This window comes from Mesoplodon bidens, assembly GCF_964165515.1.
Source record: "Mesoplodon bidens genome assembly, chromosome: 16".
Taxonomy (NCBI): domain Eukaryota; kingdom Metazoa; phylum Chordata; class Mammalia; order Artiodactyla; family Ziphiidae; genus Mesoplodon; species Mesoplodon bidens.
In genome coordinates this window covers 18306730-18326585 of record NC_138173.1, presented here as the reverse complement: position 1 = coordinate 18326585, position 19856 = coordinate 18306730, and the positions used below count along the sequence as shown (strand labels likewise).

General features: G+C 40.2%; 1 protein-coding gene across 8 annotated transcripts in view; it reads left to right on the top strand.

Annotated features, from left to right (window-relative positions):
• The window catches only part of STAU2 (staufen double-stranded RNA binding protein 2), a 301650-nt gene that overhangs the window by 90851 nt on the left and 190943 nt on the right, over nt 1-19856 (top strand). For all 8 annotated transcript variants that reach the window (XM_081258158.1, XM_081258157.1, XM_081258155.1 and 5 more), the window contains one exon: nt 18941-19100. In XM_081258158.1, coding sequence (XP_081114284.1) covers nt 18941-19100 — 160 coding nt within the window. The remainder of the gene's footprint in view (nt 1-18940; nt 19101-19856) is intronic.

The following is a 19856-nucleotide window of genomic DNA, read 5'->3' as shown; positions in this document are numbered from 1 at the left end:
GTTGTTCCACTGTCTTCTGGCCTCAGTTTTTTCTCATGAGAAGTCAACCATTCAAAAACAAACACACAAACAAATGTAAAAAATGATAAAAAAGGAAGTCAACCAGCATTTGAATGATTGTTCCCTGTATGTAACATGTCGTTTTAGTTTTTAGTAATTCAGATATATGTCTTGTGTGGTTTTCTTTAAATTATTCGAGCTCACTGAACTTGTTGGCTGTGTAAATATGTCTTTCACCAAGAGATGTTTTTGGCTCTTATGTCTTTTAATATTTTCCTGCTGTCTTTTTTTCAATCCTTTCCTTCTGGTAGACCTTTTAATATTGTCTCACAGGTTCCTAAGGCTCTGTTCATTTTTTTCAATAATTTTTCCTCTCTGTTTTTAGGTTGTATAATTTCTGTTGATTAATCTTGACTCTGCCATATCCTTTCTGTTACTATGCCTGTCTAGTGAATTTGAAATTTGAATATTATATTTTTCAGTTCTAGAATTTCCATTTGCATTTTTTAATAGTTCTCTGCTGAGAGGTCCCATACATTTATCCACTAAAATCACATTTTCTTTTTATATCTTTGAGCATAGTATAACTGCTAATTCTAACATCTGGGTTATTTCAGGCTTGTTTTTTGTTGATTGTCTTTTATTATGAGAATAGATCATTTTTTCCTGCTTCTTCATATGTTGAGAAATTTTGGATTATATTCCGGACTTTTTGAATTACATGTTGTGGAAACTAGATTCTGTTACATCCCTCTGAAGTGTAGTAATTTTTTTAAGCAGGCAGTTAATTTGGCTGAAGTCTACTGACAGAATTTTTTTCTGATTGGGCAGCAGCTCAAGTTTCAACCTGTTAGCTCCGTTGCTTTGAGTCTGTCCCATGCCAGTGTGGCTCAGGGATCAGTAGAGATTCGGGCAGAGTTTTATGCACAGAATTTGGGGTTCCGTTTCTCTAGATCTGCTATTTTTAGGATTTCCCCCTTATTTTCTAGTTGAAGGAGACAGTCATTTTCAGTGACTATACTTGCGCTGAACCCTTTTTATCTCTGGGTGTTCAAGCCAATAAGACTGTGTGTTCTCTGTTGGTGTTTTAGCTGCCTCACGTGGAACAGCCTGGGACCTGCCCTCAAGTTTAAGCTGTTAAAAAAAAAAAAAGAGAAACTCATCCTGTGCTGTTCCTTTTTTCCAGATGTTAACCCCACTCCAGTATTGCCTGTTTTGTTCCTTCTTCAGTTTTTCATATTTTGTTCAGTTTATAGTTTTCTGCAGGAGGATTGGTCCAGTCAGAGCTTACTTGGCCATACTGGAAACAGGACTACTGCTTCATTTATTTTAAAACCTGTTTAGCATTCCACTGTGTGATTGTTCTATAATTTATTTAACTAATTTTTTATTCATGGACAGTTGTTTGGATGTTTTGCTGTAGCAGTGTTGTAGCACATATATCTTTGTGCATACGTTTTAGCCATGTGCATAGGTAGTTTGGATACATCATTAAATAAAATAGACATTCCTGCCCTGTTGAAGCTTACATTCTAGTTCGGGGAGGTGGGCAATAAAAATTAAATGCAGTAAAGGATATTTTATAGTGGGTTAGACAATGAAAGGTTAGCGCGGAGCGAAGGGACGAAGATTACAGTTTTAAGTACAGAGGTCTTATTGAGGAGGTGAGATGTGAGCAAAGGCTTTAAGGAGGAGAGAGAGTGAGCTTTGAGGATGTTCTGGGGGAGAGGCAAGAGATCAGGCATCGCAAAGGCCCGAAGGTGAAAGCCTGTCTGGTGAGTCGGAGCAGGAGGCCAGTGCGGTAGGGGTGGAGTGAGTGGAGTGCTGAACACTGTGAGCGGCAGCCAGTGGTAGGACTTGGAGGCAGATGCGTGTAAGGCCCGGTCGATACTGGAAGGATGTGGGTTTTGCTCTGAGCGAGATGTAGAACCATTGCAGGGTTTTGAGCAAAATAGTGACATGATCTGACTTAGGTTTTGAAAGGATGTCTTTGGCAACTAAGAGGAGGAGGTTATTACAATCATCCGGACTAGAAATGAGGCTCTTTTGAATCTTTTGGGGGTTTTGCCAACCTAATTTGGGGAAAAGTCATCCCTTTTTGGCATTTTAATTTGACTTTCTTTATCAGTAAAGTTGAGCATCTTCTCATGTGTAAGAGTTATTTATATTTCCTTTTCTGTGAACAGTGAGTTTATAACCTTTGCTTGTGTTTCTGTTGATCTCCTGGTCTTTTTTCTTGCTCATTTGTAAGTCAGGTGATTTCCATGTAGAGCCCAGGATGAAAACCGCAGATCCAGCCTGTCCTCATCAATGTGGCAGGCCTCTGCCTCGAGGTCACTGATCACGCCCAACGTTGGGAAGCACTGAGTCCACCGTCACAACCAGGTGCATCCACTCCTGGCGCTTTCCCCAGCCGGACCCCACAGGCATTCTTTTACTTAGAACTCAGCTGGCTGCGGTCCCGATTTGCTTTTCTCCCACACAGCTTAGACCCTGGCCCTTGTTAGGCCAGTTTGCTGCCCACAGCCATTCAGTCTCCCGCTGGGGGGACTGCAGTGTGTGGTGGAGCAGTGAAGGGGCTGCGGAGCCAGCCTGCCTTCCTTTGAAACCTGGCTCCCCCGGGCCAAGTTATTCAGCTTCTCTGTTCTTCGGTTTCCTCAGCTGTAAAATAGACGTGATAATAGTATTTACCTCATAGGGCGGTGGTGCGGATTAGATGAGTTACCTGATGCACGATGCTGGCAGAGGGTGGACGGCTCAGTAAATGTTAGCTGTGATCACTCACTCCGTTAACAAAGACTCCTTTTAAGTGCTAGGTGTCATGCCAGATAGGAGACACTAGGACTACAGTGAATAAGGCTCCCCTTTTCCCTGTGTCTGAACAGAAACCACCCTTTATAGCCCTCCTAGAACATCACCCCCAGAACACTATGTGAATTGTTCACTCTAAGCATTTCCTTTACTGAAGAAGTTTTACGGTCTGTTACAGGGTTCACAAGCATTTCAGGGGAGTCCTTGCCTTCTTAAATCTGAGAAGTAAAAGAATATACTTATCTTGATGTTATCAGAATTACATTTTTGATAAAACAAGAGTCAGATGACAACCAGGATGATAACATTAGCTCTTCATCTAGTTGACTTCATTGTAAGTTCACCAAGCTCAGAAGTATTCAGTTTCTGGCCAGGGTTTCTCGTGCGTATCTGGGTGATTTCGCTCCCTGGGGGATCACAGCGCTCATACACTTGTCAGTCTTGAAGCCTCTAGGGCTTAGGAGTTTCCAGTTTTACAATCTCAGATTACATTGTAGATTTCTCTCCTTGTCTCACAAGAACTGTCACCTTCTGCAAAATAGACTGTGTTGTCTTTTTTGTGAGCCTTTCTTTTGTCCTCCTGAGTGAACTTTTCAGGAGAATAGTAAAAGTAAGTAAAAGAGAATAACAAAAACAAATAGAATTTGCTCAAGATGCATTCTTATTTTACTCCTATGTAGGTCTCAGATTTTCAGAATTCTCTATGTTGCTTCCTCACATACTTCTGGAACCTTATACACACTGGGGTTTGAATGACCCATTGATTTTGCTTGACATCCTGTGTTTTTAAGAACATATGGAAGGCTTTCTCCAAATCAGTAAAGGCAGCAAGACATTTTTTACTGTATTGAACTGTTGAGTTGTCTACATATCACATTTTAAAACGAAAATAAAACTATCTCATGTTCTGATCTTTCCTAAATCCAATAAGTTTTTTATGTTGAGTTTCAATAGTCTGTATTTCTAATGGAATATGATAAACTGATATTATACCTAATATCATCAGGTATTTTCCACTCTCATTGCTTGTGTGCTTTTTCTTTTCCTGTAAATTTATTTATTTATGGCTGCATTGGGTCTTCGTTGCTGCACGTGGGCTTTTCTCTGGTTGTGGCGAGCGGGGGCTACTCTTTGTTGCGGTGCGCGGGCTTCTCATTGCGGTGACTTCTCTTGTTGCCGAGCATGGGCTCTAGGCACGTGGGCTTCAGTAGTTGTGGCTCGCAGGCTCTAGAGCGCAGGCTCATTAGTTGTGGCGCATGGGCTTAGTTGCTCCCCAGCATGTGGGGTCTTCCCGGACCAGGGCTCAAACCCGTGTCCCCTGCATTGGCAGGCGGGTTCTTAACCACTGCGCCACCAGGGTTGTCCCTGATTGCGCGCTTTTTCTCTCTTTTCCTCATCCCTTGTCTCCCTCATCGAGATGAAAATGAGCACCTTCACCTGTTTAGCTGTTCTCTTTTACCTCTGGGTCAGGTTTAGGATCTTAGGCTACTGTTTGGACTATATATTTAATTATCCCAGGTATTATTCTCATGATGGCTTTCTGCTTTTCTCAGTTTAGGTTTCCTGGGAGCTTATTACTCATTCATTTCCCAGGCTTTTTCTTGGCTTCAGTTATCAGAGCCTTGACCCACTCGCTTTCTTTATTTTCTCATTATTTGTTGGCATTCTCACACTCTCTGGTCAAGATGCACTTCTTCAAAGATAAATGAGTTACTAGACTCCTACACTGTGGTTGACTGACAGGTCACGTAATAGTTTATATGGATAGAACAGTAACCCAAACATGTAAATAGATGTCCCTTAAGACATAAAACAGAGAATTTTAAAAGTTGTAGTAAAAGTAATATTCATTATTTTACATTAAATTCATCGGAATATTTATTTAGTTGGTTTTTCCTGATTTTCATAATCTCTGGACATGTCAGTGTGCCTTCTGATATTTTGAAGCGCATTGGCATCTCGAATGACTGATGAACCAGTGGGCAGTGTTCCTAGGGAGACACGGGATGCTCTTCTCCCCGCTATGGTGGGAGCCCTGACAGGGGTGCCATCCAGCCTGTGAAGTGGAAGCCTAGAGGCCTGCCAGCATCACTGCGGCCCTTCCTGGGCCTTCCGCAGCAGACATAGTAACGTGGAGCTGGTGGCAAGGCCCCTAGGTTATTTACGGGGAATAAAAAAAAAATACACGAGAGGGGCTGAAGTATCATAGCAACACTGTGGAATATCTAAGAAGGATGTTGGGTTAGTTGCCAAGAAAGAAGAAGGACAAACAACTATAGTTTCCTACTATGTTCTGGCACAGAGTGTAACTTGCCCAGGGTTACAGGCCAGTAGAGGACCAAGCTGGCCCTCCAACCCAGGATTGGGTTCTTCAAAGCTCACGCATTTTCTGCTGCATTATGCTAACTCATGTAAACATCGCCTCTTTTGGAATATTAGGATATCATGGCACACTTCTTCAACAATAACCTCAAAAGCTACTTTGCCCACAGAAGAGAATTTGCAGCATGACTGAAATGCAATTTCTTATCCATATTGTGAACAGGAATAAACCATCATAATCAGAGATTGGAACTGTTAGCCTTGTAAAGTTCTAAGTATTAGCCTTTTCCCGTGTGTGGTAGTCAGACTGAATATCAGTGTCACAGCTTTACCAATATCGTCTGATTTGTTGCCATGCCATGTTTTTGCCTCAGGGTTCATGGCAGAGATGAAGAAGATTTGATGATTCTCAGCTTAGTGCACATCCTGGAATAAGGCACAACTCATACTACTTACTGATGAAAAGCATACCGAGATCATCTGCAGCGATACGGGGAACGAGAGCATAGATAACTGCATTCCACGTAGTATTCCTGGGAGGATTTGTGCAGAAAAATTAAACAGTTAATTTGAAATGGCTGAAAATTCAATTGCTTAGCATTACCTCAAAGGATTTGTAGTTAAAAGTAGGAGAGTTTTCTAAAGGTCCCAGGTACTCTTCTATTTTAGCAAAAGGTGCTTTTTACACTTTTTATACTGTAAAAGGATCCAGGTAGTTGAGAAAGTCCTTTGTTTCCATTTCTTTGAAAAGTAATCTTTGAGTTAGAGGGTGCTGTTGGCTCCAACGATCGGTATAATTCCAGTAAATCATCTGGTATGGATTATAATAAAATGCCAAGTGTATTACCAATAACCAGAAGAAATTTCTAAGACTTTTCAATGATTATTATCAATAATCGGAGACTACTTGCATTGCCTGAATCTACCTGACAGCGTACCTCCATGTGGCAATTTCAGCTAATAAATTATATTTCTACTTTCAGTTGCTATGAAGTCACCCAAACTCCGCATTTGTTGTTGTTGGTGGAGCTTTAATGTATATGCTCTTCTAGCGATCATGGGAATATGAAACAGAACAGTTATTCACTTGATTAATCTTTATTGCAGGTGAGAGGATAAAATGTACTTTATAAAATACTTGATAAAATGTACCTATTTCTTGGCATACATCTTTAGATGTTTAATTATAATTTTTATGTGTTGGAGCCAACATTTTCCTGTAGAAATACAGCTCAAGATTTAATACTGGGCAACAGTGGAAAATGGGATTTAGTATGAAAATATTTGCTTTATGTAAACCTTTTTATGAATATAGCTAATGCATAAGTGAAGTCAAGCTGTAAAAACAATTAGCTGGGAAAATACCAAGTAAATTTTTTATATTCCAGTGAATATCTGTTAACTACACATTATTTTTATCATTAAACTATATGCAAATGTACAACTAGATTCACTTAGATTTGGGTAAAAAAGATAAAGTACTAGAAGTATGCAGTGCATATAATTACTGTTTGCATCTCCAAACAAAGCACATTAATCTTTCTGCAATACTGCTGATGTAATGTCTCCATGTTGCTTCTGGGAGTATTTGAAGTGGGCAAGCATCCAAAGTTGATAGTTAATTCTGATCAGCAAAGGCACTAGAGTAGATGTCTGGGTTGAACATTGTAACAAAGCAAACAATTTCTAAAGCTCTTGGAAGATTCCGGTGCAAACTCTATCATGCATTTGAATCTCGTATTCTAGACATTACAAAATTAGTTTATCCACAAAGGGTGTGAAACCCCTTCTAAAATTATGATTTGTTATGTTTGTATTTTTATAAAAATTCAAACTTCTCAAAACCATCTACTTTGGGGCTTAAGCTAATGAAGAAACAAACATTTAAAATATTTTCTAGAACCAGTCTCAGGAACCATTTTGTTGCTGGGAAGGATTCGAGAGATTTTCTTCACCAGTGGTCTTGAAAGAACATTTTCAGACAGCTCTTAATCAAAGATGATCTGTTGATGGAATTGAATAATGAGAATCTTCTTACAACTCAAAGAAAAAATAAGCCCTATTTTCCATAATTTTCTTAAGCTAAGGATCTGCTGTTAGACTACTAGCATGCAGTATTTAGTGAGTACGTATTAAAATTTTAAATTGTATTCCTTTAAAACATTTTATAAAAGCTTTTGAAGTGCAAAGTTCACTCCAAGTGCACATACACATATATATTTGAAAATTGCTCCTAAGTAAATACACAGATATGTTATGATATTTCATGAAAAATACTATAATTTCCCCCTTATTTGCCACTTGAATCAGATTGAGAAAGTTGATACAGACAAAATCTTTCATATTACTGATGAGTCTTAGAGAAAATAAGTCCTCTTACCCAAAGAGCTTATGGATTGAGTAGATGGAGCTTAAATCCAATTGATCTTAATGTAATCTAAAGATCTTTTCCTCTGTTCACTCTCTGAGTGTTTATTTAAGTTTATCAAGCTTGTAAATGTACTTGATAAACATTTTTAATTGTATTTCGTAAAATGTTAAGTAATCTTTATTATATTCAAGATAAAAAGCTTTTAGCAGATTAAACAATAACCTGTGGGAATACACAGACTCTTAACTAAGGCAGCATGTCTCCAGGTGTGTTTTGTAGAATACACATGCTAGTTCGCTAAAAAGGGGGTTTCATTACCAAAAATACTTAGGAAACACTGTATAGTGTTTTTCCCTCTTGAAGACAGGATAGTTCAGACAACATAAAGCCTATGAGAAGGCAGGTTCATTAACCTTATAGCTATGTTAATAGATACCTTGCAAATTAATTATATATCCACTGTGAGAAGTTAGAAAAGGAATGACTAAAGTCTGAGGAAGGAAAATGAATGTAGAAATAGATTAATTAGAAAACAGAAGAATAATAGAAAAAAATGCAGAATCCAATATCTTGTTCTTAGAACCAATAAAATATTTAAATATGTAGCCTAATCAAGGCAAGCAATTCTGAGTTTAAAGCACAGATGTGCAAAACATGGTCTGAGATGGGGGAACACTGCAGATGCACAAGAAATGAAAATTCTCATAAAGGACTACTTTGTTCAACTCATGGAAAACGATTTCAGAACCTTGGATGGATGGGATGCTTTTGTAGGAAAATAGAAATGATCAAAACTGACCTCAAAAGGAGAAAATAAAGAACCAGTTGCTCTAGATGTAAAAGGATAAGTAATGGAATAGCTAACTGCCACCCCTCGCCCAGCACCCTGAAAGAAAAGCACCTGACCTCGGTGGTTTCATGGAGGAATCTTACTGAACCTTTGGAAAACTGGAAACAGATTATTCTGGGCAACCAAAAATAACCTTGGTGTCTAGCTCAGCAATGCGAGTTTCAGATAACAACAAAGGATAGAGCTTCAAATCAATATTATTTGTAGAATATCAATGGAAAAATCTTAATTGAAATATTGGCAGACAGAATTTGGCGGTACATTGAAAGAAGAACCACCATAACCAAGTGGGATTTATCCTAGGAATGTAAAATTGTTTCACGATTAGAAAATATGTTAATAAAATTCACCTTATTAAGAGATGAAAAGTAAAAATTGTCAACTACCCAGACACTGAAAAGGCATAAAAAATCCATTCTCAACTTAGAAAATCCAATACATTATGAATAACTGAATATTACTTTAACACTGTAAACTGTGTACTCTGTAGATGCACCCACACATACTCTCTCCCTGTCTCTCTCACACACACACACACAAAACCATCCCATCTTTTTTTTTTTTTTTTTTGACCGCGCCACGAGGCATGCGGGATCTTAGTTCCCCGACCAGGGATCGGACCCACGTCCCCTGCAGTGGAAGCGTGGAGTCTTACCCACTGGACCGCCAGGGAAGTCCCATCCCATCCCATCTTAACCACCTCAACAGCCAGCGTTATGCTTAATGAGAACACACTAGCCACATCCCCATTAGAGTAAAAAACAGGACCATCCGTTATCAACTGCTGTTTGGTATTCAGTTGGAGGTATGAACCCACACAATTAGGGAAAATAAAAGGAATGAAATGTGGAAAGAAATAGGAAGAAGTATCATTTTTTTGTGCATCAGTTGTGATTATCTGGAAAATTGCAAGAGAACTAAAAATTTGTTAGAGGCAGGCAGGAGAATTCAGTAAGGGAGATGGGACCAAGTTAACATTCAGGAATGAAAAGTCCTCGTATTCACAAGCAAGGGAAGGGAAGGAGAGCCCTGTAAGGAGGTGCTCTCTGTCTTCAGCATCCATAAAGATCACCAAGGCTGTTTGGTAATCATGTTGATTCCTGGACTCGCCCAGAGAGTCTGGTTGTCAGCCTTGACTCTGCGTTTCCACAGGTGTTCCTAGCCCCCTCCAGGAGGACTCTGATGGTTTTTGTGTGGGACCCACACTCTGAGAAATGCTGCCCTGAGGACCCGACCCCTGTTCCTGTACCGTCACTCCTCACTTGGCTGCCTGTGGTGCCAGCCATTTACCTGTCTCAGACGGTGTGCTGCAGTACCTGGGGGGACACAGCGGTGGCACACTCTGGCAAGAGAGCCCCCAGCTGCCTCTGCCGGGGACCCTGCTTTACTGCCACAAGTTCTAGCACTGGGCGTCGGCCACCACGTGAGAGGCACGGCTGGCCGCTCCAGCTACACGCCCGCCCTCCAGTGGGATGGCAGGAAATAGGGGGTGTCCTCTGCTACCTGTGCTTAGGGAAAAACACCGAGCAGAGGTTCAGGGCGGTTGCAGCCTTTACTAACTTGCCAAGTTCTGCAGGGCTGCCTTTCCCCGGAGTTTATCACTCTTTTCTCACCAGTCCTGTAGTCAGTCACTTAATTCCTGTGCTTTCCAGTGCTTCCCTGCTTGAATGATCACTGATCCTTAGCAGAACTGTAACTGGTTAAGTCCAGCTCTTCTGACTCTGTACTTGTACCCAGGAAGCTACAGAAAAACATAACTGTGCTGACCGGTCCCATCTTGAAATAATGAACGCAACTCTTAGGTGGCTTTCAGCACTGCCGGCAAAACCCTGTATTCTTCTGGGCAATTCAGTTTCCTGTGTTCACAGATGACTTGTCTAGACTATGCAGTGGTCTGCCAGCCCCTCTCTTCTTGACTTTCTTTGGGCAAACAGCAGTGAGAGACTTTTAAGTAAGAAGTCCGACTGTGTCACTTCCCTGCTTAAAAACCTCCGATGGCTTCCATCACATGTGGAATTAAGTTGTGACTAGTTTCCTGCCACTCACCCCTCGACTCACTTCTTCCAGGTATAAGAACACTTGCAGTTTCTCAAAAAATGCCCCATATGTTACCACCCCAGGATCTTTGCACTTGCTATCTCATTTGCTAGGAGCACTTTTTCCTCCAGGCATCCCCATACCTAGAATTCTTACTCCAACCAACTCTTTATTCAAATGTCACATCCTAAAAGAGGTTCTCTGTTCTGCTTTACTTTTCTTCCTAGCCCATCTTACTAGTTGATACTATTTGATTGATTGGTTGATTGATTGTCTCCTCAGGCCTGTCTACCATCCCTAGGGATTAAAGCAGTCCCTGGCATGAATTAGGTCCTTAATAAATATTTTTTGAATACATAATTTAATCCACATACGCCCACCAACCCCCACCCCTGGCAATCAGACAAGGGCAGGAAGAAGACCAGGTTATTAATTTCAGCGTTCAGAAGGGAGAGGTGACTTTTATTCCCTCTCCCTTGCACTCCCCCAATTTGGCAGGCTAATTTTTGGGAGTCTGCCAAGAATGTAAATAGGAACAGGTGACATCACCTAGGAAGACTGTCTTGTCTATGAGAAACAGAAGTTTGAACCTTAGGGAGTATGAACATTTTTTTTTTAAATTGGTTTTTATTGAGGTAAAACAGACATAAAATTCACCATTTTAACTACTTTAAAGTGTACAGTTCAGTACACTGAATTACTGCATTCACAGTGTTGTACAACCATCACCACTATCTAATTCCAGAACATTTCATCACGCCCATAAGAATCCCCCTACCCCTGAACAGTTACTCCCCACTTTCCCTCTTCCCAGCCCCTGGCAACCACTAATCTACTTTCTGTCTGGTGGAGTTGCCTATTCTGGACATTTCATCTGAATGCAATCATACAACGTGTAGACTTTGTGTCTAGCTTTCACTTAGTGTAATGTTTTCAGAGTTCGCGCACATTGTGTCATGTATCAGTGCTTCATTCCTTTGTATGGCTCTTCAGTACTCCATTGTTTGGATATACTACATTTTGTCTCTTGATTCATCAGTTGGGTGGCCCTTTGGGTTATTTCTCCTTTATGGCTGTTATGAATAATGCTGCTGTGAACATTTGTATGCCCATTTTTGTTTACACACCTTTAAAACTTCCTCTTCAGTTTTATATACCTGGGAGTGAATTGCTGGGTCAAATGGTAATCGTGTGTTTAACTTTTAAGGAACAGCAGTGGCTGCACAACTGTAAGCATCCTGGTGGGTGTGCAGTGGTGTGTCATTGTGGTTTTGACTCGCAGTTCCCTCGTGGGAACGTTAGCGTTTAAGCACGGGTTCCCGGAAGGCGGGTTACTAGAGGAGGCAGAGTGTGAGAGAGAGCAGGGGTGCTGGCAACAGCTCGGCCTCCTGGGCTTACAGTGCCCCAGCTTTCCCTTTGGAGCTGATGTCACCGCTGATCTCAGTTTGGCTTACATTGCCTTGATGTTCCAAGTCTACCATGACCTCTCCAAAGTTTACAGTTAGCAGCTCTGCAGCTTACAGTGCTCATTTATCCAGTTCATTCAGACGCAGCCTAGTGTAGAGGTTCAGCCCATAGCCTCTGGAGTGAGACTGTTTGGTTCAGACGCTGGCTCAAGTGGGGTGGCCTTGGACAAATAAGTGAACATCTCTGTTCCTCATTGCCATGCGTGTAAAGTGAAGTTGAGGTTGTTACCGTGACTGAAAGAGATGAGTGGGCACAGAGCTTCAGATAGTGGCTGGCACGTGGTGAGTTCTGTGTGTTGGCTGTCATCATGATGATGGTGATGGTGGTGATGATGATTTATCTAGATACCCATTTAGGGAAGGGGCAAGAATAGTTTTACGCTGGATCCAAGTTTGGGACTGAGGGTGGTAACTGTGTGTGTATAAAGTGGTGCTCTGATTTCCACAGTCCTGTTGTGATACTGGCGTCAGTGACACGGTACAAGTTATTGACTCTTGTGGCTCATAGTCTGTATTCCACAAGTCATTCCACTAATTCATCAAATTTACATTTTGAGCACAGGTTTACTTTTGTTTGGACAGGGACTAGACTTATCAATAAAGTATTTCCTTTTGTTTATATACCAGTATAACCATATTATTTTAAAATTTTGAAATTATGAAAGAATATATCGTTTATAATTCCATCACTTCCAAACACCCTATCCCAGCTTTCAGTGCATATCTTTCTATATTTTCCCTTATGCATTTTAAACATAATTATAATTCTACAAATAGAATAGCATATGCTTACATCTCTTTTAAAGCTTATTTTCAGCCGTCCTGTGAATCTTTTCTGATAGATCCTAGTTTTTGAAATTTCTCAAGACTAAACATTCAGATCCCATAAAAGATATATCTTCAAAATTTATAGATGTGAATAGAGAAAGAACTCTCTCCTATCTAGGCGTTTTATATACATACAAGCTTGAAAATGTGCCAAGGACTATTTTATAGCTTTATGATAAAACCTATTATTTTTCAATAGCAAGAAAAAGAATGCTTAGCTGTGCCAAAACGTGTACAAAGAGTCAAAATAATCAGCAGGGCATTTGAATTCTAAGTTTTGGCCTTTATAGTTCTTTAAACATAAATTCTGCAAATATTTTACAGATAAGTAAACTGAGATAGAAAGATTAAGTGACATTTCTGTTTTCAGTCAATGTTAGAAGTAAACACAGAAATCCAAAGCCTCTCCTAATTAGATCAGAAGATAACATGTTCATATATTTAAGACATAAACCTGTAGAGGAGACATGAACGCTTAAGCTGGGCTGAGATTTATGATAATGCTATCAAATAAAATGAGGCAATTATTTTTCAATTTTTAAAAGTTCGAATGTTATTTGGAATATGTCTTTCTCACCTTGTAAAAATGATACTTAGGAAAGTGGAGATGATGGAGAAGGCAGTCACAGAATGGTAGGGAGGATTTTAGTTGTTTAGAAAGATAAACACAAAATGAGTCCACACAGAGGGCATTAATGAGGTCGATTTAGGGAGGATGGCAAGGATCTATGGTATAGAAAGTTGTTATAACTGACAGTCAAATATAAGAATAAGAATACCCATATTCTTGTAGGAATACTATGTAAGAATGTAAAATCTTCCCTTTGCTCAAAAACCAAAACGAAATTGTATAAGGAATGTCAGGTATTAATTCAAAGGAGCCAAATGTCATTCTTTCTTTATTCTTGTGGTGACTTGTGAAGTCTTGAAGACAGGCCACATCTAAAGACTTTTTTGAGATCTAAAGAAAGGGAAGCTTTTATCTGAAATTTTGTGGGTTTTTTTGTAAAACTTCCGGTGGACAGAGGGCAAAGAGGAATGGGGAAAAAAAGCGGTCTTAACAAGCAGCCTTTATAAAACTTGCACTGTTACGCAGTGTGGCACATGAGCCATTTTTCTGACCTTGTGCTCCTGCCTGTTTTTGTCCCCGCTTGGCTTGACGTACCCTAAAAACATGGAGTTTCACTGTGGAGGTCTGTTTGTTCAGCACCTACTCGGTAAGGCACCTCTGAAGTCTGTTCGTGGACCTTATTAGGTTAGAAAGAACCCTTGCCTTAGCTTCTCTGGCCCGCCAAGGACATAGCTAGTTTAATAAACGTTTATGAAGAAAAATAGAAGAAGATAAAGCAGATTTTCAGGAAACTACTTAAGAGTTTCCTAAGCTCTGAAGTTAGGCAGACCTGAGTTTGACCCCCAGCAACTTTGTTGGGGAGATTTGCTACGTCTCAAGGTGACCATGGGGACATGTGTCTCACCAGGCTGCCACGAGGATGAAATGAGAAAGAGATGTAAGAAACTTAACCGTGGTGCTATAAGGAATGTGTGCAGTCCTTTGCTTGCATGGGGTGTGAAACAGTCATCAAGCAGCATCAGCCACATTGTAGGCTGTGCTGACCTGAGGAGCAGGTGTCTCAGCCTTTAATGTGCAGACCCACCAGTAAAACCTGTGCAACTGAAGACTCTTGTTCCATCCTCAGAGGCTGATTCAGCAGGTCAGGGTTAGAACACAGGAATCTGCATTTGTAACAGGCCCTAGAGATGATTCCTACGAAAACGGGATCACACTTTATAAAATATACTTTGGAGGCTGAGGGTAGAAGCCGTTTGACCTTGAAACTTTAATAGCCTGGATGCGTGAGTTTTCGTGGCTCATCTTTTAACAGTAAAAGATAGGGATCTAAGCACTGATCATAATATTCTAATTGAGGAAAATCATTCAAGAATAACAGTGTAAGATTAGGTAAGTATGTATGTGCTAATTTGTAGAAATAAGTGCATCACTTATTAGAAGCACTTTACCAGAAATAAATAAATAAAAATAGAAATAAATAAAAATAGAAAAAGGAACTCCGTTAAATAGAGCATATCAACCTTTAAGGTTAGTAAACTTTGAGCTTCTTTACCAAGGGACATGAATACTTAGAGACCAGGACCTAACACGAAAAGAATTCTTCATCTTCTCTCCTGTAATTCAATCTGGGAGCCATTAATGAGAGTACTCTGGTTAATCTTAATTGTCATGATGATATGAGGAGATGTGATATATAAGGTATTCAAACCACGTGGGGTAGATTATTAAGAATCATTGTTAAGTAAGAGGATGGAATGAAACTGGAATGAAACAAGTCAGGCGTCAGGTCTTGGTATTTCCTGCTGTTAGTGCTAGAATATTTTACTTTTTATGTTAAAAATACAACATACCCAATTCTCCCTCTGATATTTATACAGTATAATATATATGTACATATGTATCCACATCAGGCACATGCACATACATAGAGCCATATTTGATGCCCAAAAAGGAAGAGGCCCCAAGGGCCCTTTAGTGTGCAATTAATATTTTGGTCTGAAAATCAGCAGATTGTTTCAGTATGGTTATGTGTTATGACATCATATTCCAGTAAAGTTACAATGAACAGAAATTTTGTTTGTCTCTGTGGCAAACCGAAATGAGTTTTGTAATTGTCAGCAGGCCTTAGTGATTATAGTGGCGCCCACTCCCTCCACCATAGTTAAAGGTCTGTTAGCATTCCAGTTGTGGACCTCTATTTTCAGAAGTGTATAATTAATTGTAAACATTTGCTCTGTGGGGAAAGCTTGCCATGTAGGATCTCAGTCCAGAAGTAAATTTCTGATTTCAGGTTGTTTGTTTTGAAGTTTTATAGTGAAACCAGTTAAAAATAGGCATAAAGTTCTGTGGAGGTGGGAAAACTGAATTTTGTGGGAAACAAAATGAAAATAACCTGCACTGATGATATTAGTCTGTCAAAATTTCTGCATTAAAGGGATCTAAAATAAAATAGGTAATAGGAAATTGCGTACTTCAGTGCATCACTAGTTACTGCAGTCAAAGAGCAAAAAAGATTGTGGTTTTAATGCTTTTTAGTCTCTGCATGTTAAAAGTATCTTTTACTATAAGTGATTTTTTTTCTTCCTTTAACTTTTTTATATTTCCCAATTAAAAATGAGAACATATGACATGCAGTAAAAACACGTTTAAATTATTTATCTTAATAGAAAACTGTGGGCCAAGAAAATTGACTTAAAAAATTTAAAACAGTGACTTTTTCTTTTTTCTTTTTTTTCATACTCACTCTGGATTTCTCCACAACATTTGACATTGTTGATTATCCCTTCCCCTGACATTGTGTTATAATTTCTTTTCTAACTCTGACCCTCTTTCATCTCCTTCGCTGCTGTCTATTATTTCCCCTGCCTTTTGATCATGGGCATTAGTCAGATCCCAGCCTTAGGCTGTCTTTTTTGGTTCTTTTACACTTACCCTTTCCAGGTGCTTATCCACTCAACATGGTTTCAATTATTACCTCCCAAATCTGCATCTTCAGTACCGATGTACATTTCTAGTCGTTCACCTTCAGTAAACCTTCACTGATTAGTCCCATCTGCCTGTGAATTCTTATAGAGTGGGCTCCATGCAGTTTATCCCAGGTTGAATATAGAGCTCTCCCACTTGGATGTCCAATAATCATCTACAACTTTAGTAAGACCTCGATTGGCTTCTCTTTGCTTGAAAAGAGAGACACTTTGCAGCACAGGAGTGATTTTTAACTTAATTTTTTAGTGTTGCAGTTATATACCCAACATTCCATCAAAATCGAATCTGTTAGTTTTGCTAACTTGCTCAGCCCAGTGGTCACAGTTCTCAGTCGTCAGTTCACTGGACGTGTGAGCAGCATTTGACACGACTGACTCCTCCCTCCTGCTAGATAGACTTCTCCCATTTGGCTTTCAGGAAGGGCACTCTGCTTGCTTGGTTTTCCTCCTGTCAGTCACGCCCTCCCACAGACTTCTCACTGTCCTGTGGCTTTAAATTTCACCTACATATTGATGATACCCCAATTCTATCTCCACCTTGGACCTCTTTCCTGGAGTCCAGACTTATAAATCTGACTGTCTCTTTGACCTCTTCATCCGGATGTCTAACAGACTGAATAATTGAACATCGCCCAGAGCTGTTGATCCTAACAAACCCATTGCTTCTGCCGTCTTCACCAACTCAGTGCATGGGTGCTCCATCTTCTAGCTGCTCATGTCAGAAACCCTGGGGTCTTCCTCGACGCCTGTCTCCTATTCCATGGCTAGTCCTTGGGTAAACCCATCTTCTCTACTTTTGAAATTCATCCAGAATCCAAGTACTTCTCATTGCTTCCAAAGCTGCTACTCTAGTTCAGGTTTCTGTATCATTGCAGTAGCCTCTTGACAGATCTCCTTGCTCCTGTCATCATTCCCCTGCAGTCTGTTTTCAACATAATAGTCAGACGATCCTTCCAATCGATGGAAGTCAGATTATGTTGCTTCTCTCTTTAAAATCCGGCCATTTCACTCCGGGTAAAAGTCAGATCCTTACAGTGATTTCTAAGGAAGGCCCTATGGAATCTGGCCACCTCTTCCCACCTCTTAGCTTTCCTTCCTTTACTCCCTTGATGCTAACCAGGTGGGAATCCTCTGAATTACTTGAACACGTATCTGTGTGGTTTCCTTCCTCATTTATGCCAGGCCTTTACACAATTGTCATCTTCTCAATGAGACACTCACTGGCCACTCTATCTAACCCCCCCTCCCTGTGCCACCCCACCTGACATTTCTGAACCTTTCCTTCTTTTTCTATTCAACATGTAGTTCTAACATACTAGATATTCTACATATTTATCTTACTTATTGTCTGTCTTCTCCACTCTAATGTGTGTTTTTGTTCACTGTGATATTCCCCCATCATAAGAAGGTGCTCCATAAATAATTGTTAAATTAGTGGATTTTATTGCATATCCTGTTAATTTCTTCTAAGTTTGTTCTTTCTTCTTACAGCCCCCTTTGTCCCCTCAGGTCTGCATCATTGCAGCTTTGTAGTCATGCATCCTTACCTCAGTCTCATTAAACACAAACCTGCTAAAACTTTTCACCTTAAATACGTTTTATTGTGATTCTTTCTGCTTAAGAATTGGCTTAAACTCTCCATTCTTTCTTATGTTGAATCTGATCTCCTTATTACTTTGCAAAGTACTTATTACTTTGCAGTAGTAGCTCCATCCTACTACTGTTCTTCCTATGTCTAATCATAATTATCTTCTGCTAAAAGCACAGTAGCCTGCGTGTTGTCACCTAAATGGTCTTGCTTGTCTCTCACCTCTGTGGCAGGTCCCAGTCCTTCAGCACCAGACCATTTGGCTGACTTCTGTCAAAATGTGACTGAAAACTTCTTGCCAGGAAGTCTTCTGTGATATAATTAAATAATTTTTACAATATCTATGTTCAGTGTTCTTTTCTAAAATATGTTTTTCATGGAGATCAGCATACATTCTTTATTATTGATAGATATATTGACTCACATTTTATCTTTTAAATACATTCGTGAGGTTAAAACTTTATTGGGGGGACTTCCCTGGTGGCACAGTGGTTAAGACTCTGAGCTCCCAATGCAGGGGGCCCGGGTTCGATCCCTGGTCAGGGAACTAGATCCCACGTGCATGCCGCAGCTAAGGAGCCTGCCAGCCACAACTGAGGAGTCCGCCTGCTGCAACTAAGACCCTGAGCAACCAAATAAGTAAATAAACGAACAAAAAAATTTTTATTGGGGTTAATAAGAGGGTATAGTGCATTATATGGTTGGTGTCATTTTAAAGAAAATAAATCTTATTAATGATTATAGAGTGATTTTTTTTTTTTTTTGGCTGCGTTGGGGCTTTGTTGCTGTGCACAGGCTTTCTCTAGTTGCGTTGAGTAGGGGCTACTCTTCGTTGTGGTGCGCGGGCTTCTCATCGCGGTGGCTTCTCTTCTTGCCGAGCACGAGCTCTAGGCGTGCAGCAGTAGCTGTGGCTCGCGGGCCCTAGAGTGCGGGCTCAGTAGTTGTGGCGCATGGGCTTAGTTGCTCCACAGCATGTGCGATCTTCCCGGACCAGGAATTGAACCCATGTCCCCCGCATTGGCAGGTGGATTCTTAACCACTGAGCCACCAGGGAAGTCCCTATAGAGTGATTTTATTGAGCTAACAGTAATATTTTTATTTTCTTACTTTAGGTATCATTGCCCAATGCCCAAGATCTTTTATGTTCAGCTGACAGTAGGAAATAATGAATTTTTTGGGGAAGGAAAGACTCGACAAGCTGCTAGACACAATGCCGCAATGAAAGCCCTTCAAGCACTGCAGAATGAACCTATTCCAGAAAAGTCAGCTCAGGTGGGTCACTGCTGCATATGGCAGCCTGTTTCTTATAGTTGCCTAGGGAGATTACTGAGAAGACAAATAAATGCTTTTTTACAAATAAGGGAAATCTCTGCTGATAGGAAGGACCGCCAGAGTAGCGATCTGCTATGATTTGCTCCTCAGCTAACCTGTGTGCTATATTAGGCTCTTGTGTTCCTGCTGGGATGACCTTACCTTTGAGCACTTTGGTTCACCCTGTGGAGTTTCCAGGCAAGGGAGGATTTGGGAATGTGAGCAAGGATGAGAAATAATATTCATTTACCTTGCATTGAATGCTACGGTTTATTGAGCATGGATTACATTGTATTAATTAATCTAGAATCAAGGAGTTTAAAGTGGAGGAGATCTTTATGAACTTTTTAGTCCTACTTTATTTTACCAGTGAGGTTATTGAGGCTGATCTTCAGTAATTTCACTCATTCCCATGGCTTCAGCTACTTTCTCTGTTGACTTCAAAATAGTATCTCCAGCCCAGGCGTGTCTAATAAGTCACCTTCTTAGCGAGTTCTGCACTTAGTTATTTGAAACTGTGCGCTTCAGCCTGTGCAGTTTCCCTTTCCTCAAGCCTGTTTTCTTCCCCCTTTGAGATTTATCTTAGTTAATGGCAGACTTAGAATTTTTGTCCTTGTACACTTTTATTATGACCCTTATCTGTTTGCTTATCTGTTTTCCCACTGAGTCATAAGCTTCTTGACAGCAGGAATAGTGTCTCTTGATCTCTTTAATGCT